The sequence below is a fragment of the Pagrus major genome, chromosome 5, assembly GCF_040436345.1.
Source record: "Pagrus major chromosome 5, Pma_NU_1.0".
Lineage (NCBI taxonomy): Eukaryota > Metazoa > Chordata > Actinopteri > Spariformes > Sparidae > Pagrus > Pagrus major.
The window spans coordinates 11231894-11259345 of NC_133219.1; the positions used below are offsets into that span (position 1 = coordinate 11231894).

The 27452-nt window shown below is 40.5% G+C and overlaps 1 protein-coding gene across 3 annotated transcripts in view; it reads right to left on the bottom strand.

Moving 5' to 3' along the window:
* The window catches only part of LOC140996310 (uncharacterized), a 301135-nt gene that overhangs the window by 178055 nt on the left and 95628 nt on the right, over nucleotides 1-27452 (bottom strand). For all 3 annotated transcript variants that reach the window (XM_073466666.1, XM_073466664.1, XM_073466667.1), the window contains exons 7-8: nucleotides 13367-13491; nucleotides 12133-12276 (exon numbers count right to left, since the gene is read on the bottom strand). In XM_073466666.1, coding sequence (XP_073322767.1) covers nucleotides 12133-12276; nucleotides 13367-13491 — 269 coding nt within the window. The remainder of the gene's footprint in view (nucleotides 1-12132; nucleotides 12277-13366; nucleotides 13492-27452) is intronic.

Sequence of the window (27452 nt, forward strand, 5' to 3'; positions counted from 1 at the left end):
GGACCAGCTGGACTTTGAGTACTGCCTGCTGATTCTGCCTGCCCTCCCGATCCCACAATCCCTTACCTCCTTTCCACAAAACCTCTCCTTTCCTCCTCATCCGGACACTCTCCTTCCCTCTTTCTCTTTATCCTTGTTCTTTCCCTTCTTCTCCTTCTTTCCTTACCTTTAAACTTTTATTGCACTCTTATATGTACTGATCTCCGGCCTCTTTGTGAATTGCTTAAAATTACCCATCTAGATCCACTTAAATAAAATGATTTCCACTTCTGGAGCCATTCTCTCATGTAGATGACATGAAGCCAAGTTGTTGTCATTGCAGCTACAGTGGAATTTGTTGAAAACATCTGTCTAAAACATCAACAGACAATGTCTCAGATTGGATTAACAAAAAGCTCAGTTACAGATTTATCATGTTGAAATGATATTTCAGATTGTACTTTGTCAATTTAAAGGGCCAAATCAATATCACAGACATCAGCAGTTGTTCAGTAACTGCCTAAACATTGAGCTCAAATGTAAGAAATGGCTGACTAAAATACATGTAGATGTAGCAGTGAACGAGGATACACCACAACATTTAAGATTAACAAATGACAAGAAAACACTACATTGCATATTAAATTCTAATATTCATCATGAGAGGGTATCTGAAAGAGGCTAATGCTACCAATTTTGTGTTTATAGGTCTTGGGGGGTACAACTGCATGTACGAAAAAGGTTTTATGCAGCCCTTTATGGCTAGGAGTGCGATGCTAGACTGCTGGACCTTATCAAGACCTGTTGACTACATTACCCATAATGCACCTGAGCTACTGAATAGCATCATTACAGGCAATTTATCAAAAAACATGCATCCCATGGAGCCACTGAGGGCTTTATACTACTTTTCGTGTATATGCAGTAGTACTGCTCACGACCTGTAATACACTTCAATTTGTCAAATTTAAGTTACTCTTTAATTCTATTTCCATCAAAAACATATTTTGTTTATATTTCTATTTCTATAGAATAATCAATATTATACCTACTTTGAACAATTCTGACCCTTTTTTTTTTTCCTCATTTTTTATCCACCCTCCATCCTTAAATCCCCTCTGTTTATCCAACAGAAGTACATGCCCACAGCTGGCTTCTTCTCCAGGTCTAGCACAGATTAGCAGGTGAACTCTGAACCATAACTGTACTGTCTGTACACCCTGGGGAGGTCAAGAACTGTCACTGGTCTCTGTCCCATTGTTTAGCCTACACTGACAAGCAACACACGCACACGCGCACACACACACACACACAGAGCTCCTAACCCCACAAACACATCCAACTAACACAGCCAAGTTTGACCTCTTTGTGGCAGCAGCTAATGTGTTACAACAGTGTTCTGGCCTATGGCCCCAATTTGCTATGCCTGAACAAACTGGCTAGTAGCTACTGTACTATTGGCATACACTGACATTGTTCATCCAACACTCCACAACAACAAATAAATAAGCACTGTCTTTAAAGCAACCATTACCACAAAATAATGGACAGTGAGTTGTTGCTTGGCTGTGGGATCAGATTCACAAAACAGGGATCCTACACAGCCAAGTGATTTTGATATATACAACAGATGGGATTACCAAAACTACACAATGAACGATGACAGATAAATGGCCTGTTTACACCCACAGTAAGCAGGGTGTAACCAAATCATTTTTGAATAGTGTGTCTCAAGAGAAATGTAGATTACAATTTCTGTTACAGTGGTTTCTATTCATCAACCTATCCTAACCCTTACTATACAACTGTTGGTTAGACATGAAGCCATCTAAATGAACAATTTTAAAGAACTGCTTACCATTTAATTGTGTACCTACACACATAAAAATATATATATATATATATATATATATATATATATATATATATATATATATATATATATATATATATATATATATATATATATATATATATATATATATGAGAGGCAAACATTGCATCTCTGATTAAATATTGTTTTCACTTGCACGTATTCTTTAAAGATGTGAATTTAAGAGTGAAAAATATAAAAATCTAATTCTATGATAAAACATACAGCACAAAGCTTCAGATCCCACAATCTTTTAAGTATTTTTTTTCGATTTTAAGAATGCTAAAAGCCTTCGTATGGAGACTTCATCTGTTTGGAAGATATTACTTAACTCATTGCCAAATTGTCTTTGTATTCATTACAATCCTGCTGTGCACATTTAGAGCATTGTCTTTTTAACATGTAAATGGGGGTTAATTTTATGGTGGATACATCAGTGCAACACAGCATTCAAATAGACCTGTAGTAAGATTCTTCTCTTGTTATTTTGTTTTCATCCAATGGTGAAAATAGCACAAAAAAGCTTGGATGTTTGTGTTTGCAAGTTTAAGTAAAAAAAAAAAAAAAGCAGGTGAAAAGTGTCACGCTTGGTGAAATAAGGAGCAAAACACTGTGAGAGAAAAGAGAAAAAAAAGAGAGAAAAGAAGAGAAGAAAACAGGGTCTTGAATAAAAGCCAATCACTTCAAGGGCCTGAACTTGGCCACTGAATTCTTTGAAAAATGTTCGTATACACACAGGGGAGCAAAAAGAGTGCTGGTTTAAAAAAAAAACAAAAAAAACAGGAGGGGAGGTAAAGAAGCAGACTCAGAGGTGAGGAAAAATAATTTGATGAGGCAATGAATGTGAAGTTAAGAGAAAAAAAACTGTTGGGTGGAGTTACAGCCTCCACACCCAACTGACCTGTTTCCAAATAATCAGCAAGAAAAGGAAAAAAAGATTAAGTCCTAGAGAACAAGGGTAGTTTTCACACTCTAGCACACAAAGAGAAGGACCGACTCAGAGATGAGAGGGTTGGCTGCATTGTACTGCCCCACTTAAATCTTACTCTCAATTCACTAAATGTGTTATTTGACTTGGCAAAGGAGCTGGTATGTCCCAAGGAGCAGCAGGGAGTCATACCGGGGCTTTGCCAAGTTTGCTGCAGCCCTTCTGAACAGCCTTCACATTGGCTAGCTAGTGACCTTAGACTTGGTGGGTGGTTCGACTCAGTGGCAAAGAAAAAAGGGGGAGAAGTTTGGAGAAAGGAACAAATAAGGAACAGGCATAACCTCCGGTGGTTGAGATTCAGCTTTTAATTTCAAAATTCTCCTTGAGAACCCTTACCAAGCAGGAAATATTGAAAAGGTTTGAAGGAGAAAAGATCAAACAAGAGATCATTTCTCACATTGTCTACAGAGAAAAGAGAGAAACTGTGTCTAACACCTAAAAGTCCAAGCTACACTAGTTAACACTGGCCTGACCTGCCCTTGCCCAGCAATCTGTCAGAATAATGTGACTAGCAGGAATGGAAATATTTTTTGTTTGCTTTGTGAATGATGGCAATGAAGACCAGGAGAACAACTTAGTAGTATATACAGTCATGTGAAATCAAAATAATGCATAGTTATTAGAGAAGTGGAAAAATCCAATAAAACCTCTCAGTGATTGGCTGAAGAAAGAAAACCTATTATTTCACATTTCTAAAACAATAAATCAGTGGTTATTATGGGGACTTGTCAACTGAAATGACTTTCTAAACTCATAAGCTATATATTCAACACAAGCAATTAAAGTTGGATACAGCTGATCTTTGGGATCAGCTGTATCCAACTTTAATTGCTTTGGCTTTAAGATATGCAAACAATAAACTGCTTCAGCTAAATAGAACATGGCTTTACATTTTTCAGATATGTGCCAATCCCACTGAAAATATATTACTTTCCATTTTGTACATTGCATCTGACAAAATTCGAGCGTTCTGTGTTAGCCCAAATTTCATAAAAGCTTTCCATTTAATGAAATATGAAGTGATCATTGGTTGTTTCTTTACAGCATAGTTCAGTATGAGGTCAGAAGTACATAAAAACACTCACCATAAGTCGTGCAATTAAACTTGACGTTCTCTGTTAATGGCTCTATTTGCACACAGTGTTTGCCAACGATTCATGCCACTATGTTTGAGAGGTCCAGACTCAGGGGAGGACAACTCATGACAACACTAGAAATGTAGCCATCCATGGTTGCCAACGTGATAAACCTGTAGGGAGGAGCCCCAGACACCCAGCTCCATCCTTGAAAATAAGTCTTACCATCTTAACCTCACAGGAATTTGAAAGATGAGGCACACCACACCATCCTCCACACTGGGAAAATAAAAGAAGTGAAACACTGAGACAGAGAGAGATGTTGTGAGGAGGACAGGAAGAGAGGATGAGGAATTATGCCAGGGTCTGAAGATTCATTTTGAGGTTGGATTTAGAGAAATGGTGTCTGGCAGCATGCGCAGGGTCAAGCCCTGCAGGCCTGGAGCTCAAGCAGCCATCTTGGCAGTGACTCCTTCGGCGCAGCAACAGAGGGGGGAGTTTGCTTTACAAGGTACATCAGTCTGCTGGGACCAACCATTTCCTCTTTCCCACTGTTGCTCTAATGCAACTTCTATTTTTCTTCCGTACAGTTTATCTTTGATCAGAAATATATTGCTCAGTTGACGAGCAGTGTAAACATCCACATAATTTGGAGCAGAAATCATTACTTCCTGTAGTTATATTTACTATTAAGATGATGATACTCAGAAGGGAATTGGCAATCAAGGCATCAGATGGTGTATGAAGTCCCCCACTGAGACCTCTCCTCTTGGCAGTCTTGTGAGTATTTTGGGAATGTAAAGGATCGCGCTCGAAATCGGTCATTTTCAATAAACAAGGTAATTCAAATAATCATTGTGACATATTGCTCTCTCCCTCTATTTCTTTGTCTTCTCTTTCTCACTCACACATATCACACACAGTGCTCTCCCCCTCTACAGGGCCTCCTACATGGGAAAGTAGACGAGCCATGAAAGGCATACAGTGTTGATCCAGCCGATAAGCTAACCAATTGGGTTCATTTATCAAGGAAAACCTTTGCTCAAATATGATCCCTGTGTGTGATGGAAAGCCTTCTGACAACTCTATCCCTTCCACGTCTCTGTGGTTCTTGGCGTGGTCGCCTTGCAGAAACTCTAGCAGTGTTATTACAGATCTTTAGTGGCCTACAACAGGACATTAGTTAAAACAAATATGTAAATCTGGGTAAGGGAGAGATGAGGGGGAGAGTCTGAATGATGTATGCCAGATAATGCTATGTCTAGGAAGACGGAGATATGACCTGAACTGTCTTCACGCTGCAAACCCAGTTAGTTGTGATAAATTAAGAAAACCAGAGGCTGATCAGAGACACAGAGACAGTAAATAAAACCCATCTGGAGTGGTTTTGTGTCTCTCTTCTGCTGAAACCCAATACTCATATCAGATCTGAATTCTGTGCAGCAATAATAGCTGAATATTCATTTTGGTGCAAGCGGAAGACAAACATTCCCGTTCTTAATGACATCTCCTGGGAGGAAGTTCATTACACAAGGTTGTTACGCAACAAAACCCTGTCACTTTGAGAGGTCAGAGGAGGTTCACACTGCTAACATTAGCGCAAAACCCAATGGCAACTAGGTTAGTGACACTTCCTGCATGAATTAACAACTCTAAAAGAACTGGGATACAAGTAACATCAGTTCTCCAGGTAGACATGATAAGACTTCACGATACTGGCCTAGTTTATGTCAGGCAGCAAAACAGCATCAAGAAAACACATTAAGACTTTATGTAGGTTCAAGTAGACACAGTATTGCCTAAAGACCAGTGTTAACATAGCAAAAGTAAAAGGTTTCATGAACTGGCTTTATCTTAAATCATTATTGTGTGATATTAGTTACAGGACGTAGTAAAATTAGATGTTTTTCTTTACAAACACAGAAGATTGTTACTTTACAGAGCACTCAATCAGAATTGAATCACATCACATTGGATGTCAAAAACATAGTTGCTATTTTAAAAAAAAAAAAAAAGTAAGAAAAATTCAAATAAGGCTTATAGAAGCATCTCACACAGTAACAGGCATGTTACTGTATGTATGTAACACTGATGGAGGGTGTGTCTGCGTGTGTGTACTGTATCTGTCTGTGTGTGTATCTCTGGGAAAACACTGTAGCTGTAGTTGCACACTCCTCTGTGCACTGATTGATGGTTGCTGTCCATGCAGGCCTACATTTTTGAGTGGATTGGAGTCACAGCACATGAGCAAGCACAAGATGGAAGACTATGGAACTCTCCACTACAAAGAATAGCAAGACTCTCTGCAAGACATACACACTGCAGAGAAACACAAACTCTCTCTCTCTCTCTCTCTCTCTCTCTCTCTCTCTCTCTCTCTCTCTCTCTCACACACACACACAAACACACACACACCACACCCACAGATCCACTTCCCCACCTCCAGTGCTTGAAGATCTACCTGCCAGCTGCTGCCAGTCGCAGGGAAAGATGGGCTTTGTTGGTTTTGTGAAGCCCACCGACAAGACCCCCCTGGAGACTGCAGGTCTCCAGCAGCACAAGCCTCAGCCTTATCCACTCCGCCGCACAGGCAATCTGTTTTCTATATTGCCAGCCTGTATCACTGTACTATGCACTATAGAACAGCAATTGAGCAGGAAATTAAGTTAGGGGATCGGTATTTGGCGGAGGAGAACGAGCTGGTGTGGTCTTCCCTCTCCACATACAAGGATCATTAAATATCACACGAGTTTCTTGATAAATTTCCTCTTCTCCTTTCTCTGCTGTTCCCATCAACTCACTCCCCTCTTCATCCTCTCCTCTGTCTCTCTGTCTCTTTTCTTTCGTCCTCAATTTCCCTCTCATCATCTGCCCGTTTCGCTCTCGTCTTGCCGTATTTGTAGAGTGTGTGAAACAAAACATCCTAATGGATGTTTGAACAGCTTGAGATGTGTCGGCCTGGGAACTACCTCCCTGTGACAGGGAGCTCTGGCAGGGAATTGAGACCACTACAAGGGGAAAATAGGGGACATATTTCTTTCTTTTCCTCTTTGTTTATTTCTTTTCCTCTGTCTGGGTCCTTCTCTCTCGTCCCCCTCCCTGCTCTGTCTATTTTCTCTCATTATTTCACTGTACATACAAACAGAGGACAGAGTCTAAGCTTTTTTTGGATTAGCAGATGTGGAGGATGATTTTTTTTTTGCCCTGTTGTCTTTCCTCCTCTTCTTTCACCTTCTCTCTGACGTCATCTGCCTTTCACTTACACATCCTACCTTAACTGTTTTTAATGAGTAGTTGTGTGAGTGGGTGCAATTGTAAGAAGTCAGGAAGGGAATAAAGGAAAAGGAGCAAGACTGAGCAAGGTCAAGACATCACTATGCAGAACCGTAACACTTTACTTTCAGTGGAGCAGTAGCAGTTCTGGAATGAAAGACGTATGAACACACACACACACACACACACACACACACACACAACCACACATACATCCATTTTTTTTTTTACTCCTCTATGAATTCTCGGTTTTATTTTCTAGCACATAAATGGACTTTTTGTTTCTTTTATTAACTTCTTAATCATAAACCTCATTATGAAACTAATAATTAACTTAAATTTCAAATTACTTTTAGGTTAATTTTGGGTATTCAAATGCCCCAGATCTCAACTTATTAATGAAATGTATATTCATAGAGGACATTGATTCCATTGCCTCCTCTTCACACTTAGCATGTTTCAGTGGACTTCAGTGGACTTCAGTGGACAGCAGAACATTCTGTACCTTTACTTGAATTTCTTGATATTAAATGAGGCTAATGTTTTTTTTGTTTTTGTTTTTTTGTTTTTTTTTCTCAAGCGAAGATTTGACTCCTATGGAAACCGTTATCTCCTATCAGTGAAAGCAGACTGTTTTTTCTGCGTCAATCCAGAAACACAGCAGCAGACACAGAGACACACTCACAGGGCAAAGAGCTCTTACTGCTACAATCTAAGGTCAATCTGTAGTGTTGACAGCTAAATTAACAAGTGCTACAAGCACCATTACATCTGGCTCCTGACTGTGTAACTATGGATGGATATACCAACACACTGTCAGACAGATAATCAAATAAATCAATATCTATAAACAAGCGAATGAAAAGGAAAAATATATATTGCTCTGGAGGTAGATTTATGACCACCATTGACCACATGGAACTCACACATACACAGCACTCGAGGCCTGTGCAGTGGTCAGGTTAGTGGGAGGCAGTCAGAGAGATAAGGCGCCAAACAGGTCTAAATCCCTCCTGAAGCGGTCTTGATGGACAGACAGGCCACCATTAACAATGCGGTGGCTTGTGAGAGCAGCAGCTGATGGAAAGATACCCTGGCATTTGCTGTGTTAAGAAGTGGCCCTTAAAGATTTCACACTTCCAATTTCTTTGAATTATCTGCCATCTCCAGCCTGTCACTCAGCCTGACAATCTCAGATTCATGCTCACTGAGGCACCAGGCTGGTTATTGACAAAGCAATCCGCCGTGATACAGCAAAGCCTGATAAAACATTAGTCAGACATCACGACTTGTAACTCTCGACCCACCTCACACATGGATGGAGTCTCACACTATTTGCTCTTTTTTCTCTTTAAATACATTTTTATCCATGTATAATTCAATTTAGTATAGTTTTGGTGCAGTATAATGGTGTTCCCTGGATTGTCAAACATGACCAAGTGTAAACCCACTGTGATGTGACTCATTGGTTTGTGGGCTACAATTTTAAAGCCCTGAGTTAGACATTGTGGCCGTTACCTGTTTGATTTTTGGAGCCAGAAGTGATCGTACTTTGACGAGTTCGTGGAGCTGGTGATGACTGCTACGCTTCTATACTGACACTGGGTCAAGCCGTTTAAGCAACTTGTCAATCACAAGGTGGCCACGCCCTCAACCATATCCTGCTTTATCATCTATTTTACTCTAAATGTGGCCAAAATTTACAAAATGACAATCATGCTGTATTCAAGAACCCTTGAACTAGTGACTGACATTAGGGTTGGACGATCTGAGATCATGATTGATCTTTAAGGCGTGCACAATCTTCTTTTCAGGTGATTGTAGAGATTGCATTATTTCATATCATCCCATTTCCAATCTTAACATAACCTCATTGACCTGCAAACCTGTAATGTGTGAACATACCAATTGAGTGATTAGCCAACAAGACAGCTATGCTGATTGGACAGTTTACTTCACACGGCTCTTCCTTGGGTGATGTACTATAAATGATGCAAAGTAAATGATCTTTAATGCAATATTGTGTTTTAATACTGCAAATGGAGGAATTCATGGCATATTTTAAGCCTTGCTATAGTCTACAGGGCATTTCAAAATTTAGAAAAAATGACTGCAATTTAAATTGTGGATTATAATTGTGATTAAATAGATTAGGAAATGCTGTCTTGTCCAGGTTACCCACACCTTACTGAGACCATAAACTAATTGAGAAACCATTAAGCCTGAGCCAATAAATTAAAGATGCTCTATATAAGAATTTTAGTTGAAAACATTCAAAACTGAACTAAAATTGTCAACAGAATGTGATTAAATAGCAGTTTTGACATTATGATGTGTATGTATTGTGCTCCAGAGATATCTACTGAAGTAAGCATGATAACTAGCTAGCCCATCCCTGTGCTAGCAGTGTAAACACGAACAGTCCACTGGTCCCTAAGCTCCCTGTTTGAACCACTAGCTGCATGGCTAACTGAGCTAACTAGCTAAGGTCAGCTACAGTTAAGCAGCAGTTAGTGGATACTTTGGTGATATTCTGCCCCCTATTTGTTTAGAATATGAATTTGACAGGTGGCTAATTCTTACATACTGCAATATTAAGTGCTAGTAAGGTCATGTTCTCATAGGCTCGAATACAATCTGACTTCTTTTGCAACCAGTTAACTCCCCCTGCTGGTAATAGGAAAGAATGCAGGTTTAAGGCACTTCCCCACTGGCTTCACATTTCAGTTCTGGAAGCTGCGTTCACTGTTTATACAGTCTATGACATTTGGCTCATGTGTACCTATGTCTTCAATAATTTGGTGTGAGTTAAAACTTTGTGAACTCTGTCAAGTATCACCACTGGCAAGATTGTAGCATACAGAGCTGAATAGATTTGTTAAGGTCCACCTAATGCAGTGATGACAGCCAAAGCTGTTATGACACTGAACAGGCTGCTTATCAGATCTTTAACGGTTTGATTCGCTTGCTGCTCCAGACAGGCCAGGATAGAACTATCACAACATCCCCATTACCCTCAGCATTCAGTACATAGTGCACAGCCTGTGCTTTCTATGAATTATTAAAAGCAGACAGATTACGCTGCAAGGCTGGAAGTCTAGAGGCATGCTACAGATGCTGCTGAGCAAAACGGTAACATCAGAAGTGTGTTTTTGTTCCTTTTTTTTGGAGAGGGGGCTTTTTTAAAGAGGTCTGCAACAGATTAGAAAGGTGGCAGTTTGGATAGGTATATGGATACATGGATAAGAAAAAGGAAACAGCGGGCGGGATTTGGACATGTGTTTGTGTCTGCGCAAATGTGTGGGTGTGTGTCTGTGTGTGTTGCAAAGGATGATGGGGGTGAAGGGCATAGTGTCAGGGCTTGTCTGACATGTGGCCTGGTGGGTTGGCTGGATGGTTGGTTTGCTGTCTAGATGGCTGGTTGGGTGCAGCCCAGCTCAAGCCTGGCAACTCTCTCACTCTCTCTCTTTCTCTCTCTCCCTGGAGTGACGGGCTGAGACATTAAGACAGGCGTTTTAATTAACTGTGCCACTCTTCCACCTGCTGCCCTCAATATGCTCCGGCCCAGGCAAGCTGTCTCTCATACCACTGACTCTCTTGCTTTCTTTTTGCTCCATCTTTCCCATCATTTTTCCACTCTTTCCTGCTCTTTCTCTCCTTTCCTTTCCAATTTTCAAAACCCACCCTCCATCACTGCAACTTGCTCCCCCTAACCTCTTTTTTCTATCCACTGTGCCTCCCTCCTCAGTTTGACCCTAATAGATGAAGACTCATACCAATAGATAAGGCGATTCCATGAGGCTCATATGACAGAATTAGCCAATTTCTTTTTTGAACTTGGAGAGAATTAATTTCTACATGTGTCCTGTTCTACTGACCCTCTAACTACCCCCCGCCCATCCCACTCACACACACACACACACACATAATGGACACACACTCACACGCTCTTTAAATCTATCTGGTAATTCAGTTCTGCCCGACACTCATCAGGCTATTCATTAAGGCCTGATTGAAGATGGATATTTCTGTTCCCTCATGACAGAATGGAGCTAGGGATCAAACCGGGGACATTACAGGATTTAGAAGAGCAAATGCAACACACAGCAGCTTCGTGTGTGTGTCTGTACACTTGGACATGTCTGTGTGCTCATAAATATTTGTATTAATATGTGTAAATGTATGCCTGACCGTTTAAGAATCTCATTTAGTGCTGTGACTCCTATAGTTTAATCATTTAGATCATAAATTGAGAATTAATTCAAACAGAACGGAGCAACAAATGATCCACTTTTAGCACTCTACTTAAATTGTATTACACTTTTAATGGGGTTAATAATAGACAGCATTAGCAACACAGGAAAACGACTCTACAAAGTGTTGTATTAAAAGGATTAATGTCCTCCCTTCAGAATCAAAGCCAGGTCTTGGAGATACAGCTAAAACTAACAAATGGCCCAGCTCTGGCTCCATGATGGGGCCTCCGTTGCAGCCATACTACAGTAAGAAGACAGCAACTGGGACCCATATATCAGCCAGGCAGACAGGGAGCATTCATCTGCTCTGTGAGGAGAAGTGACTTTGAAGTTCTCCACAGCGAGGTGAAAGAGCAGCCGTGGCCTCAACCTCTGTGTTTATGTAGCCGCACTAGCCCTGGGAGAGCTCTTAATGAATGATGTGGATAGATGGACACCACAGCTAAAAGCACACACACTCACACGTCTGTGTGAGGGCCAAGACATACACCAAGGATTTGCGCATACTTAATGTTGAGGTCGTGGACATGTCGGGTGTACGGTACATGTCTGCATGTACGATGAGAAGAACAACACATGTAACAGCAGGCAGAGTGTACTGCTGGATTTAGTACATGTAAAAAATGCATGTATTGCACTGTATTACATAAATAGGTCTCGAACATAAGCTAGACGTAGCCGACTAACCTGTTAGAAGGAGGCTATGCCAACATCCTCCCGCAATGTCTCGCACTGGCGAGCTTGGTAGCGTCACATCCTCTGGGCTTAGGATGTTCCTCTTTATGTTCCCACATGCACGTCCACAGCCCCACTGAAACAATCTGCCATCACCTGCATGCATGCATCCATGAGAAAATTCATAAAGTTTAAAAAAAATGTCCCCCTAAAAAAGTAATTGTAATCAACAGACTATACAAAATCTAATTTCCTCAAACAAATGTAGAACACAAAGGTATCATCATGCAATATGACAAGTATTTGATAATAATTTCTTATAGAAGATGTTTTGGACCCTGTGCAGTTCCTCCGTTAATTGCAAAGTATGACACGGGCCTCTAATCCCCTGCAGCTCATCTTGCATCTCTCTTCAGCACGCCTCTAGGAGCATGTTGTCCTTGTTGTGCTGCTGCTGCTGCATGGGGCCTCTGGTGATAAATTATGGATGCAACGCAAAAGCTGTAAAATTTGTTGTATCTTCCATTATCTTCATGTTAAAGGCCACAAAAGCTCTTCAGTGAAGTCAGCCATTAAGAAATGACAGGTATTGCTATCAGGCTTCTTTATAGCCTATTACCTGCAATGACAGCAGCTGCTGCTGCACCACTGTACGGCCTATCACATTATTTGCAGCTAAAGTCAGCTACTGTGTCATTTCGCCTCATTTTCTTGACAGTGCTATCATAAATCCATTGGGCTGCAGGGGAAACTGTCGACTACCTCGATTATCTTCATAGCCTGAATGAATTCTGAAATGTATGTAACAGGCAATGACTGTTATGGATCAGGAGCCAGGGCCATATTCTCGCTAACTCTCTCTTTCTCTCTCCCTCCTTGTCTCTCTCTCAGGTGATGTGCCGATCGAGGGCTTGAGGGCTCTGATATTCGCATAAAATTGAGTAAAATAGGTGAACTTTGAAGCGCACAGTGACAGCTCATGACTAGTGACGTTAACTCCATTTATTAAAGATGTCCAGCTGAATTGTGCTGGTGCACTTTATGAAAAATAAAATCTAGCATATTAGGTGAAGGGTCAATGATAGGATCAAGTTCTTTCTTCATATTAAAGAAAGTGAGGTTACATATAAACTTTAATATGGAGACATTTACAAATGGATGCATTTTTAAAAGCCAAATATTCTAATCTTTATCTGTTTAATTGTAACACGTCTACTTAATGTTATTTGACATAGCAGGCCTGTACCTGTCAGTGCAAGATTGTGATTTGCCCCACAGGTGACCTTCGACACATGGTCCACACACTCCACAAAGCGAGGGACGACCGCGTTTTCATTAGAACCATTGCCAACTTGTCCATAATCATTCTGCCTGTAGGGAGAAGAGCATGGACACATAATTAAAAACATAATTAAATACCTGCGGGCATCAACTTCATACTGTTTTATCACATTTAAAACGATATACAATACAACTTCATAGTATAAAAAATATTACACGTCTTTCAGTTTCTATAGGGTAACATAAATAATTAAATCAGTTAAACTATTGAGCAGCTTCCACTGGGGACTGTGGAACATATGCATTTCCTCCCATTTCTATGAATCCTCTTTGTGACAATAACGAGACACAGCCCTATCAGAAGTGAAACACCTCACTAACTAATTAGACTCTCAGGCTGCAGTCTGACAAAATAAAAAGAGAAAAGCGCTTGAAGGAAGACTTGCTCTCCCGCAATTTGCATCTGCCACTTTTTACTGCATCTGTTCCAAGTGCCATTCAACGTTCTCTACCTCCTTTTGTTGGGAAGTGTTGAGCCCCAACTATTTAAGCTCACCTCCTACCTACCCAGAGCTTTGTTCCTGCTCCTCTGCAGACCAGTAATGAGCCAACCGCCACAAAACTGCAAGGAAATTAATGACTCATTACGGACGGGGCCTAGACCACTCCACAGCCTCTCCTCCTCCCCCGCTCCACCCCACATGCCCACATGTAATCCTCTCTCTCTCCCCCTTTCTCTCTCTTACTCTCATCCCTTCAGCCCATACAGAAAGACCCCAACACCTCCCTATCAATTAGAGCCTATTACAGGGCTCCCATGCTAGCAGGGCAAAGAAAGAAGGCCTTCACAGCTCAAGAGTGTGTGCAGGAGAGATTGGGAGAGTTGAATGAGGAGCCTGAAGGTGCTCCTTTCACACCCTTGCCCTTATCCATTATGCCAGTCTGTAGAGCCCCCTAGGAGAAACGTGCAGCCCCAAAAAGACTTGGGGATGAAAATAAGTCAAGGGAGGGATTCTTGGTCACACCTTTTCTCTTTTCCTTCTACTCCAGCGTCAAATTATATCATAACTAGTCCTTAAGCAACATGGTCACTGTGCTCTTCCTTTAAATGGAGTGTTAGAAAATGATGGCGAGATCTGAATAGCATGTATTAATCATACCATCTGGGTCTGTATTCATAGAAGGACAGAGAGAGACAGATATTAACAAGATAAAGCAAATGGTGGAAAAGCACCTACACATGAAAATTCATGCAATACCTTCGTATTCACGGGACTGTTGGTCTTTGTTCAAAACAAAAAATACTGTTTTACATTGCCAGCATTTTAGAATATCTTTTTCCTTTTTTCCCTGATAGGATATGTATCAGCTTTTCATTCAAGCATGCTATGCTCATTGGCTTTTGAAGCTATGGTGCATTTCAAGGCAATCCCTCTGAGAGTGAATGGGTGAGATCACATGGGTTTGAGGTGGTTTAGAATGGCAAATCCTGCTGAAAGTGTCATTTCCAGTCGGAGACATCAATTTGGTGTGTGAAACAGGGCCCCGGGGGAGCCCGATAGCCTGGGAGATTCCTGACAAGAGCAAAGGGCCTAGGGATCAACTCATAGTAACCTGGATAATACAAGAATTTCAGAAGCGTTTCAAATACATGGAGCGAAGTGAGGAAGGAGGAAGAGAGGCAGAAACATGATAGACAACTAGGGAAAAAGTGCAGAGAAAATTTAAATGGAGAGAACCTCTTAAATATCACTTCCACTGTATTCAGTGATGAGCCTTTTTGCAAGCATAAATCAAATGTGGTAATACCAATAGGCTCATGTGCTCTACAGATGCAAGGGAAGAAAATCATTACTTATGCTAAAAAGAAAAAAATCCATACGAAGACTTTTTAATGCACTGTTAAAGAAAATCAGAGGCAAGAAACTACTTGTCCTTTTTGACTTTGATACTATTATGGGTTGCATTATTAAAAAATACACTAAACAGGAGCTGATCAATGACCCCCATCTGGGGAGGATTGTCAAAACTCATAAGTATCATTAATAGGGAGATATTAAAACACTGACATGCACAAATTAAAAATCTAAATTATTGGCAGCACTATTTCTGGACAAACATTTTGCTAACTGTAAAACCGTGTACAGACAGTGGTATTAACTCTAACATGAAGCCTCAATTAGCTAAAGTGAGAGTAAAATGGCTGATAATTACTGTGCCAGCTCATTAGACTTGTTTTGACACTAAAACCACTTAAATCACTGCACAGGCATATACACAAGCACAGATGCAAATACACATGTGCAGATGTTAAGAGTTTATTCCCATCATAATGAGGCAGATACTGTACAGGTTGGGTTTTACTTGTTTAGATGGAAAACTAAACACTTCAAACTAGATTTAATAGGGTCTTACCATTACATTAGCAATTTATAAATCTGTCTATGGATTGTATTTTAGGAACTGATACCTTGTAAATTAAGAAATGTAGGACTAGTTAAAGATGCATGGTTACACACATTTTATATGTATTTATTTTTTTGTTTTTAGTTTTTATTTTCCTTCCAAGGGCAGGATGCAGCCAAAAACCAATAATCACTAAGTCATTCAACTTCAGAAGACTTGATTAAAGTGACAAGGATAGCACTGTTGACTCTATTGATTTCATGAAAATATGATCTATGAAACTGTGAAGAGTACAAAAGCAAGCTGATCGTCTGCTGTACCTGCTATACATCTTGGCTAATAATGATACAGACTCCTAAGGAATAAAATCCTTGGGGCCGGCCATGAAAGTTTAAGATTCAATGTGGTAAAATACAATGTGCCGTAAAATATTAATGTGTGTGGTAAAATTATGCTGGTGGTAATATTTTAGATTGCTGCTGTCTGTAAAAGAGGCATATCTGTATTTATTTACAAGCACGGATAGTGGATGGGGGGCTTTGTTTGAAGCCCCGTTTATGAATATCGACTCAGACTCCTAGGTAAGTGGCTATAAATCTGTGAGAGGATCTTTGTAAAGTTCCCTTGGAGGACATAACTTCAGGTCTAACCGACTCCTCCCTTCACTTGACTTTTAAACATTTAGATGTAGCCCGGCCAGCTGCATTTAGAGCGGCTTCTAAATTATGAAGGGTTCCATTTTGAGAGTGTTAACCAATCAAAGTTGATAAACTGTGGCAATAGATTTCTTTAGGATAGAAACAGAGGTGTGTTTGGCCCTTGATCTGGAGTGTTTATGAGTTTGGGGAATACTGAAATGGATCTCTGCACAACCTGCTATTTTCCAGATGTTGACTTTGGATGTGCTCAGCGGAAGATGCCCTTAAACCCTTGAGATTCACACCATACACCATACACCCACACTCCTTTAAATATGCTTACACCACACACTATGCTACACTATTCCTTATTTTTCCGAGGATGCAAATAGCATTTAACTTTTCAGCCCGATCTTTCCATGTTGGTCTCTTTGGGTAAGATGATGGAAAGTGTGAACTACTTGAGGCTGAGAGCATAACCTGTGCTAATGAGAGGGAGCATTACTTGTATGATCAAAACGATCATATAACACACAGCTCATATCACCTCAGGCTATCAAGACCAGCTGGAAGAGTTCTAGAGGTCCACACTAGATCAACCTTTCGCGGATGACTCATTCACACCTTCTTTTTCTTTTTCTTCTGCTCCATATCTTTGACATGTTTATCTATTTACTTTGGTGCAAGGTTCTGAAGTTCAGATCACAGGGGTGATTGCATTAGTAATGGTGCTGCAGTTGGCTGACCGTGAGATGATGGACACAGAGGTCTCTATCCTACGGCTACGATGATCACATAGGAGCCAGGATTAAGAGAACTGATTTCTTTCCTGGTTGAGTTCAAAGGGCTCAATCAAAGTGTTTCACTGCTGAACTCTTGCCCCCCACTTTAAATGCATAATTAACTTACAAGTGCTGATAAGGTTGAGCCCTGTGAATATACTGTTTTTGTTTTTTCTGCCTGGTGATGAATGCAGCAACAGTTGATGTCACCATGCACTAATAAATGGCTGTAAAGCTGCATTGATCCGACCATCTAATTCCAAGAAAATAGCTTCCTCCTGAGCTAAATTGGAGAAAATTGACACCGCCCCCCATTAAACCCCTCTCTCTTTCACTCTTCTCTCTTTCTTTCTTCACTTCTTCCCATTTCCATTTCCTTCTCCCCAGTGTGCCTCCTGCTTTCTCAGGGCTAATCCTCGCAGCCTCTTCGTGTATGTAGACCTCGGCTATCTCTCTCTCTCTCACCATTCTGTCCCTGACGCTCGCTGACACTAGGTATCAGTTCACACCCTGAACACACAGAGAGAGGTGCTAAACAAGGACTTCAGGACATGTCACAGCACACTAAAGGGGCTTCATGGTGATACAGAAGGGGTTCAGACAAGGCAGAGTGAACAGAGCATGTTCATTGAGTAACATAACGGCATACTATACACAATCAATTCTGTTTTACAGAACATAGTACACAAATAGTAAACAAATAGTAATTACATGGACGGACATAAAGGTCAATCAATCCTATACAAAAGATGCCAATGCCTTTTACTTTAATACAATTTTTTTACAAATATTGTACGACATTGGCTTTGGTATTTCAAATGTAGTGCTCACAATCATAAACCTCTCTCTTGCTAGTGAAGACGGAAACCCTTTCCTTTCTGAGACTGAAACCTCTTTTTGCTCCTGTTTGCAGTTATGATGGTTATAGTATGCTTCTGAGATCTAATGCAATTAGGCTATGTTCAGGGCTAAATCAGTCTTGATTACCTGTTGAATGTTGCAAATATGCAGTCTCCTAGCTCTCCGAGACACCAAGGTTGAGTCGCACTAATTAAAGGTAATGTGAAAATGAGAGAAAAAGAAGCTCAACAAAATTCATGCTTAAAAAAAAGGTATAATGTGTTTTCATACCCAAACAGACCCACTCTGTGAACTATTTATTTTGAATGTTGTCCATTTAAAGATAATTCATAATGGCAAGCATTAGGAAGCCTCTGTATACTTTCTCTCTACGAGATTTAAAGCATTTAAAACACCCTTGTTTCCATCTCATAGATTTTCATATATACACCCTGAGAATTGAGCCCACCCAAGTACCCAACGTGACGTCAACCATTTTTTTGTGGACTACCATTTTGAAGCCTCAAGTATGGCATTGTAGCCGTTGCTGTAATGGTTTTTTGGAGCCAGGAGAGACCATATTTGGACAAGAGGTATAGGAGCTGGGGAAGATACTGATTAGATCAGACTGAGAACCGAAGGTGGTAGCAACTTGTCAATCACAAGGTAGCAACACCTGAAAGCATATTCTGCTTTATTGTCTATTTTACCCTCAATGGGACCATATTTAAAGTCAACATCATGCAGTATTGACGATGACTTAAAACTAGAGATTGAGACAATTAATCCATTAGAAACAGTTTGATAAGCTTACATACAATCATCTTCTTTTAGAAACCAGTGGAAACCAGAAACCAGTGCCATTAAAAAGAATGCAGGTTCAAAGCAAGGCTCTGTCCATATTTCATAGTCTCAATGAGCCCACCTGAACATACTGTAGTGGTTCTCTAGACAGAAAGACCCATTGGCAGATGCTCAGGATCCTCACTCCAAGTCTGTGACATGAGCCAATAAGAAAGCAGTTTCCTGGGCAAATTTAATGTCAAGTGCTGAAAAGATTGCCCCATCTATAACTGTATAAAAAGTGGTCCATGTCCCCAAAGTTGGTGCAATCTCACAGTGTATGTTTTTTGCCTCCCCTCACTTCCTGTTTTCTGATTGAAAGTCGTCAGAGCCCACACCACTTAAAGCCAGTATTTACAGTTACGATCTGGCTGTTGTTTCCAAGGAGCAGAGCTGTGCTTTGCCTTTTTTTTTTTTATTCATTTAGCTGTAAGGCAGAGTGTGATAAGACAGAACGAAGACTTCCTTCATAACGAGGCACATGCCAAGTCTGACATAATCCAATCTGGTCCATTTTCATCAGCTTTTGTCTTGTGTTTTTTGCTTCTCTTTTGGACTTTCCTTTGGTTCCAATGATGGCTCAAAAACCTGAAATGACACAATTCGGTCGCACTTGTATGGCGGTGAGGCTGCAATCCAAACGGCTTTTCTGCAGAGAAATCCTTGAAGACCCACACACATTTAAATCTGGCCCTGGGGGCAACAGGCTCTAAACCACTGAGATAAAAAACCATCCAGGCCAAAAGCAGAAATATATATTTTAAGGGAGGGCTTACCATGGCAACAAAAAGGCATGTCAAACTTGTGGAAAGGAGGCATTTTGACTGAGGAGTAAACACAGACCAGTGTGCCCGTAGGAAAGCCTAGGAAAAGCTCTTCGCATATTAAAGGGCCCAGCCTCACACATGTAAACAGCAGAAAGAGAGACAATGGCAGTAATAACATGCGAGGCGTCAGGGTACGGAAAAGACGGTTAAACGGTCATTTGTGAGAAGAAACGTAACAGGGCCTAATAGAGACTGTGCCACAGGCAGGGTCTAGTAGAAAAAGACAAACAAGGTCCTCTTAAGTGCGTTATTGGGCCACAACAAGAAACATTTACTCCGGTCCACTGGTCTGTAGTGAGTCAAAACATTAACCGCTTATAAAGGAAGCTTATTTGCAACATCAACACCTGGTTCAACTGAGACTCCAGATGTTTCTGTGTAATGTCAGATAACGGATACAGTATCACATAAAAAATGTTTTGTTTAGATGAAAATGAGCAAAATGTTAGAGGAAGTGAGAAGTGGAAATAGAAACTTCCAGGAGTAAATGGAGACAAAATTGACCATAAACAGGCATGTGTCTACAGAAAGAAATACCTTGATAAATTTCAGACTCCTTTGCCTCAAATTAAAGAAAGGGAGGAGACATATGCTGCTGCTCTGAGCCATGCAGTGCCCCGTTCATGGCAAGCCGTCAATTCCCCATGTGAATATTTTCAATCCTCAATAACATCTGACAACAGCAACAAAAATTCAACAGTGAAGTGAAGGAAGGAAAAGAGAAAGAGTGGGATTCTTACAAATAAAAATCTTTCTATATCCTCTTTTTCTATTCAAACTTGTGCCATGAATGCTTACATTTCCAGTGTAAACACAATCAGTGCTGTGAAAGAATGATGAAAAGCCGTTACTTTTATTATAGGAGAAAATAACAAGCTCTCATGAAGGGATTGATTGTTTTCAAATCGTAGATCTTTGTAAGAGGAGTGTAAAGTAGAGCTAAGTCTCCATTATAGGACGCTGCTGCTACATTGCTTTTGATTTTCTGTCAACATCCCTCTTACCAAGTAGGCACTGTATTTACTAAATGCATCGGGGCCAAGAAATGGATTGAATATATTGTTCGTCTTCTGCAATCCAAACTGTGTCAACCGGTTGGAGGTATTGCAGGTCTTTTATTCTGTGTGTCTCACTCTGCCAATGTTTATAGATACTGTAGGACTCTTCTGAATAGTTGACTGCACAATATGGGTGTAGTTACTGTAACAAAACCGAACATAAATTAAGCCTGAACCATGCAAGCAGGCAACTCACTCCTGCAAAGCTGTTTTTCTCTGATGTGAGGATTATACACAGAAAAAAAAGAGTCCCGAAGTGAAAATTGTTCCCCAAACATGTCCCTACACAAATCAATGCCTGTTTAATAAACATGTTTTTGTTGTTTCTATTTGTAAGTCTCATGTTTTACTGGTTTTACATCCAAACAGTGGTTTATGATGGTAATGATTATTGAAATGTTTCCAACAAATTCAGTGAGGAAAATACGACTTTGAAAAGTAGACACGCGTGGTGTATCATTATAAAATTTAAGGCGGCATACTCTCATGTTATAACTGAATATTCAAAACAAAAGGCTGACATGGTAATCCTAAACCTAAAATAAAGCAGTAAGGATAAAAAGAGGCACTACAACAGGGTTAAATGAGACCGTTGCTTAACTTCAACCACCCACCTCAAAAACTTTAGCTTATGTGCACCCAGATACAGTGCATACACTCAGCTACATGTAAGGACACATACACACACAAAACTTGCATCCTTCTCTGGCTACAGTATATATCTTTGGTCGCTAAGTCGCCCTGCCCCACTGTCTATTAAGTCAGTCATCTGCACCCTTCTCCTCTCCCTCAGAGTCATGGCCCCTCTGTCCCCTCTAAGTACCCCAATAAATTCAAATGTAATGCTCCTAAATGAGATCACTTACATGTGCCATTTCTCTTCAACCATATTTATCATCTAACACTTTGGCCTTCATTAACAAATGGCACTCAAGGGGGTGGTGGTGGTGGTGGTGGTGGCTGATCCCTCATCCCTGCTGCAGGAGAGAGAGAGAGAACCAGGGACAGAGAGAGGGAGAGAGGGCGGGCTGTCACTAAATGACACAAATTGAATTGGGTGGGGGTTAACACTTCACTTTGTGACGCAAGTCTCAGTACAGTGTCGCTAAGTGTTTCATGAGGTCAACTATATTACTGGACAACAGATTGGTATACATACTTCATGCAACAGTAACGATAGCAAAGCTGCACCAGAACATTTTTCTGTGCCATCTAATATCTTGACATTCGAATAATTGCATTTGAACAATTTAAATGATGAAACAGCTAACACTGTTGCTGCTACCCCAGGATGCCAAGGATACAAAGATGACTCATCTCTGTTCACCAAAACAGTTCAGAATCATAATTTCAACCTGGAGCAACACAGTATGACACACGCAGAGAAAAATGTGCACACACACAATCACTTCTTCACTATGAAACACTAAATGTAAAATTCCAGAGGCCACCCACTGTCCAATGAGCATCAGCCAACTAGTTTGGCATTTACATCAATGGATTTAATTGGCAGTCGACTCCAGCATTGTGTGAGGCGGTGGGGTGCATTTGCATGAGACTACTTCTGTAATATTACATACTGTTCATCACTTAAGGTTAAGTCCACCTATTGTTAAATTTATAGTCCAGCTATTTTTCTTTCTCTGGCACTCTCTCCTCATCTGCATTGGCAAAGAAAACGTTCAGTTTAGCTATTAATTATCACGACAATGGAAAGATGCACAAAGCAAGGGTAACCCCTTTTTTATTTCCTTTAATAAACATTTTAAAACAGCTTCATTATAATAATGTATTTTGATTAACGATGTTTACCACAGTGCTGGTAGTGAAAATTGCTTTCCCATAAATTAAACCAATAAAAGTTAGTTGATGAATTATTGCCTAAATGTAAAATGTTAGAGTCTAATTCATTTGCAGCAGCACCACTCTGTACAGTATCTACAACATTTACATATTCATATAATAATAAACATAATTAATTAATTGATTTACCAACAACTTTAGTGAAAATATTTTTTCTTTCATTTTCAAATATACAATATTTCACCTAAATATGTACAAACACTTCGATTCAGTGTTTCTGTAACTCTGCAGTATCATATTATACAATTATTGATTTTAGAAAATAAAGCTAGCTTAAATGACATACTCCAGATACAATACGTGTATTACAAAAGTATGGGTGTCCAGTTTTAGTTAATTTGCGAGTATATACATATTTATCTAAATTATGCATGCAATACATAAATATATGTGATGTACACACATGCATACAGTATATATGCATGCACTTATATATCGTTATTAATTCATTTATGACTCATTCAACTCTTTATAATTGGTTTTATGTGTTTGTTTTTGTTTTCATCTAGAAAAAATAACAGTTTCTAACTGAATGACGTAACCTAATAATTACACTTTATTCATATTTTACATCAATGTAAATGTACTTTACATGGCTTCAAATCAGATTTACATTTACTAATTCAGCATTAGGTGTCATAAAGAATAATTTGAAACCAAGTTATTTGTACTGTATCTTCTTCCAAGTTAGAGAGAAGAAACGTACATCAGTGCAGAAGCTTGTCAAAACAACAGAATTGCATGTTGAGGGGTTCGAGATGTGGATAATGGTTGATTATAAGAAACTACTTTTCAGAAAGATATGATTCACAATAAGCAATGCTCACCCATCTTAGTCTGAGTGTAAAACAACATTTGGATACACAACATAAAACATGTCAGGTAAAATCAAACAGACACAATGAAATTTCACATTCGAAAATCAATTTCCACTTGGGACTTCTTCTTTTTTTAACCTGCATTATATTTAAAGAACGTAAACGCATTTTTACCATAGCTCCTTTCAGTTCTTCTCTGATAATTACTTGTTCATGCCGATTTCAAATAATGCTTTGTGAGTCTCTTGTATTTAACAGAGCAAAAGGCTGTGTACCCTCAAGGTAAATTTACCATCTCTCTCAAAAAATTATAAAAAGCAAGAAAAAGGGGAAGCTTTGTGGGGCAAGCCTAACATTTTAACATCTCTGTGTTTCATCTAAATCACTGACAACAAAATAGCCTCTAGCTAGTTCTCTCTCTCTCTCTCTCCCTCAAAGTTAACTATGACATCTGGCATGGGCTCTGAACACCATGACAACAGACACCACGATTACAGACACCACGGCAGCACACAACTGTAGTGCAAGAGAAAGAGACATTGAGGAAGAGAGGGGGAGACACACAGCTTGTTAATGGGAGAGAATGCAATGTAAAGAGATCAGTAATTACCATTATTTAAACAACTCCCAATAACAAGTGGATTATGTAGAGCGTGGCTTTTGTGCAGACAAGCGCCGCTCTAATGTTTCTGATGCAAATCCCCCCTTTTTTTCCAAGTTTCAAAATCTAGCATTGACTTGACAAGGAACATATGCCGGTGAAGGTAAATGTACAGTAAAATACATAATTTGTGCTAAGCTAATAACTGAGGACACACACTTGTTTAACAGTGAATATTTGTATGCATTATTCATTTAAGCATAAAGGATCCAGAGGAGATGGTACACGAGCCCCTCTGTGTGCCCTGGGGCTATTGTCATGGTGGGCATAATGGGAGGGGATTGAAGTGCAAATGTTGTCATCTGTATACCCTAATGCTGCAATTTAGGATTGAATTCTATGTGAATCATGACGAGAGGTCTGAAATTATGTGCAGATGAAGACAGAAGGAGAGAGGTGACAGAGTGACAGAAAGAGAGAGAGAGGAGGGAGAGACTGAAGTGAGGAACACTGTGGCAGGTAATACTCTGGACACTGCCACTCACTTTTACCAATCAGGCAGAAATTATAATTTTAATAGACATTCAATTAGATTCATTATTTCACATTTCTTCCTTGTGTCGGTCAAGACCCCTCTCCATTCAGATTTATCGCTGAAACACATTTTTGTTCAGGCAAAACGATGGATTGACAGTGCAAGGGAAGAGTGAAGTCAATTTTGGTTGATGTCACTGACGGCTTAGCATGTAATTACTGTCACACATGCACAATAGCGCTACTTAGAGAAGTGCAGGGACAATCAATTTAGTTTTCAGAACTGCAACTTAAGTATAAGTACATAACTTTGCTTGAAAAAGTAAGAGTGGAGGTTGTTTAAATGTGAATATGTATAAGTATATGTGGTGTTTTGGAAGTTTTTTTCCCTCTTCCTCTTGAAGGTCTGGAATGGATTGTCCAGCAGCACCCTCTTGTGGAGCCCAAGTAAAATGCAACCTATGTTCAGCACTGCAGCCTCCCTCTGCTCCCTTCTCCTCTCTGCATCCTGCTGCAGCACTCCTCCTCCAGCTGGATCTTCCCTCCAGCCTCTTCCTGCTGGAGACGCCCAGCCACTTCCCCTTTTCTCTCACATTGCGCCTCCGCCTGTATTTCTCGCTCGGGCCTGGCGCGATCTCAGTGACCTCTTAGTCAAATATTTAGATGGTCGATTTCAACCCCTTTAAGGAACTGCCTCACAACCTCTCGCCATACAGAAATCGATGGGATGAGTTCAAATGCCAGCGAAAACGTTCAAAGATAAACAAGTTCATTGGGAGGCTATGGGGAGGAGTGTTGGCAGAGGTAGGAGTGTTGGTAGAAGGAAGTGGGAGCGGGGGGTGGGTGGCATCAAAAGGGGGGTCTGATGCAAATGTATGCACAGCCATAGAGCAGTTATGCATATGCATATGGGTAGAGAGGGATTACACAGAGGGATGAGCAGAGATACTGAGAGGGTTTAAAAAGAGGGTGAGCGCTCGGGACACAATGAGGCAAGGCGGGGCATTTATGTTTACCAGCAGAGGAGAGGCAAGACGAGAGGAATGTATTTGGTCCATCACGGCAAAAATGGGCTTCGCCTCTTGTGCTAAACAGAGTGACCTCTAGTCGGGGCCTTGGGGGAAGAGGGTGTGGAGGGGGTAGAGTAGTTAGAGCAGCCTACTCGCACTGTTCCCTTCAGGGAGCTACACTGCACCAAATAGCATGGACAAACCAGGGCATTAATATCCTCACACTAACCCCCTGACAATACCCCATTATGTATGTACGCCTCTGTGCATTACACACCTTGAACTAGAAACAATCGCGCCCTTTTTCTTTCTTCCCCCTTAGCACTTGAACCACAGCCAAGAAATGCAGTGAGCACATTTTATTATATATTTTTTATTTCATAGGCAAACAAGGGGTGTGCGATGCGCACACACAAAAAACACACACACCGCTGAACACCTTCACTGTGTTCTTTACATAATCAGTTACCTTGTGACACCTACCTTTGCTGCAAATGACTGTTTGCCTTTTATTCTGCTCTGTGTTTTCCCTCTATCTCTCCCTTCCAGCCATGTGTATCATCTATAATTACAATTCACACTGATTCCAGCCCGCCATGCTAAAACCCAGCCTACAGTATAAAATAAGAAAGCAGCTTGTAAGGTGCAAAGGGGAAACATGACAACTTAGACACAAGGGAGGTGGGTAAAGAGGAAAAAAAATATAAACACAAACTCTGGCTGTGGGGTAACAGCATCGGCACAGTATTATGATGTTTCTAAATGGGGTGCGTGTCTCGTGACATGGGTCCCTGTCCAGATATCGATCGCTCCTGCGGCTGCAACACTAACAGCAGTGGAGAGCCATTGAACTTTAAAGCAAATAGTCCTTCTCCCCCGCTCAGCGTCCTCTCACAGGCGATCAATACAGGTCGGCCCGGCACTGCTAACACCTCTATCTGCAATAATGGCCTTCCTCCTATAGTTACTGACCAGGAAGATATAGAGACAGGCTGGAACAGGTAAGAAAGGGGTTTCAATAATGGAGAAAAGTATGTACAGAGGATGAGGTTCAGGCATCACATTATTTGTTTCAAATAATAGCAATACAATATTTATTTTAGCAGGTCTTACTGGTTTTGTATTGTTCTAAATTAAAATGGAGGGGGCAAGCAACCTTTTGGGCAGCTGAAGCTATTAAATTAGGGATTAAAACAGCAATTTATCTATAAATGTCAAAATATTAAATTCACATTTTTTGTTATATAAAGACTAACAGCAAGCACTGAAATATTATGACTGTGCTGTGAGAGGCTGAGACAGCAGTAAAACCACTGGTGCCTGGACACTCCCTCCTTATTGTCCTTTAACAGTCTCCCATTTACTCGCGTGCTTAATAGGTAGAGGTGGGCTGGGCGTCTGTTTGATCCACATTAGCCTTGTATTAGCCACTGTGACCCTAATGTTCCCCACTCCATTACTCTGCTGCATGGAGAGAAGTGGAGATGATGGCCCTGAGAAGAGAGGAAGGCCGAGGGGTTCAGCATGGCTGGGCAGAGATCAAGTGTGAACAGGGAGAAACGCCCATTGCCCATTCTGGATCACCCTGGAACCTCTCGGGACCCCCAAAGGGATACACCCTGTATTCACCTCAGCCCTGTCCAACACACCCCAAACATGGTATGAACTACTCTCATCATGTATGACACATGTCATCATAATGGAGCTATATCCAATTTTCCATGAAATCCAAACTGTCAGCAAATAAGTACTGTGGATTTTGCAGTACTTACAGTAAGTAAAAGGAGGGTCCTATAAGTAAAGAAAATACCTTTTGTTTTTTGGTGATGAT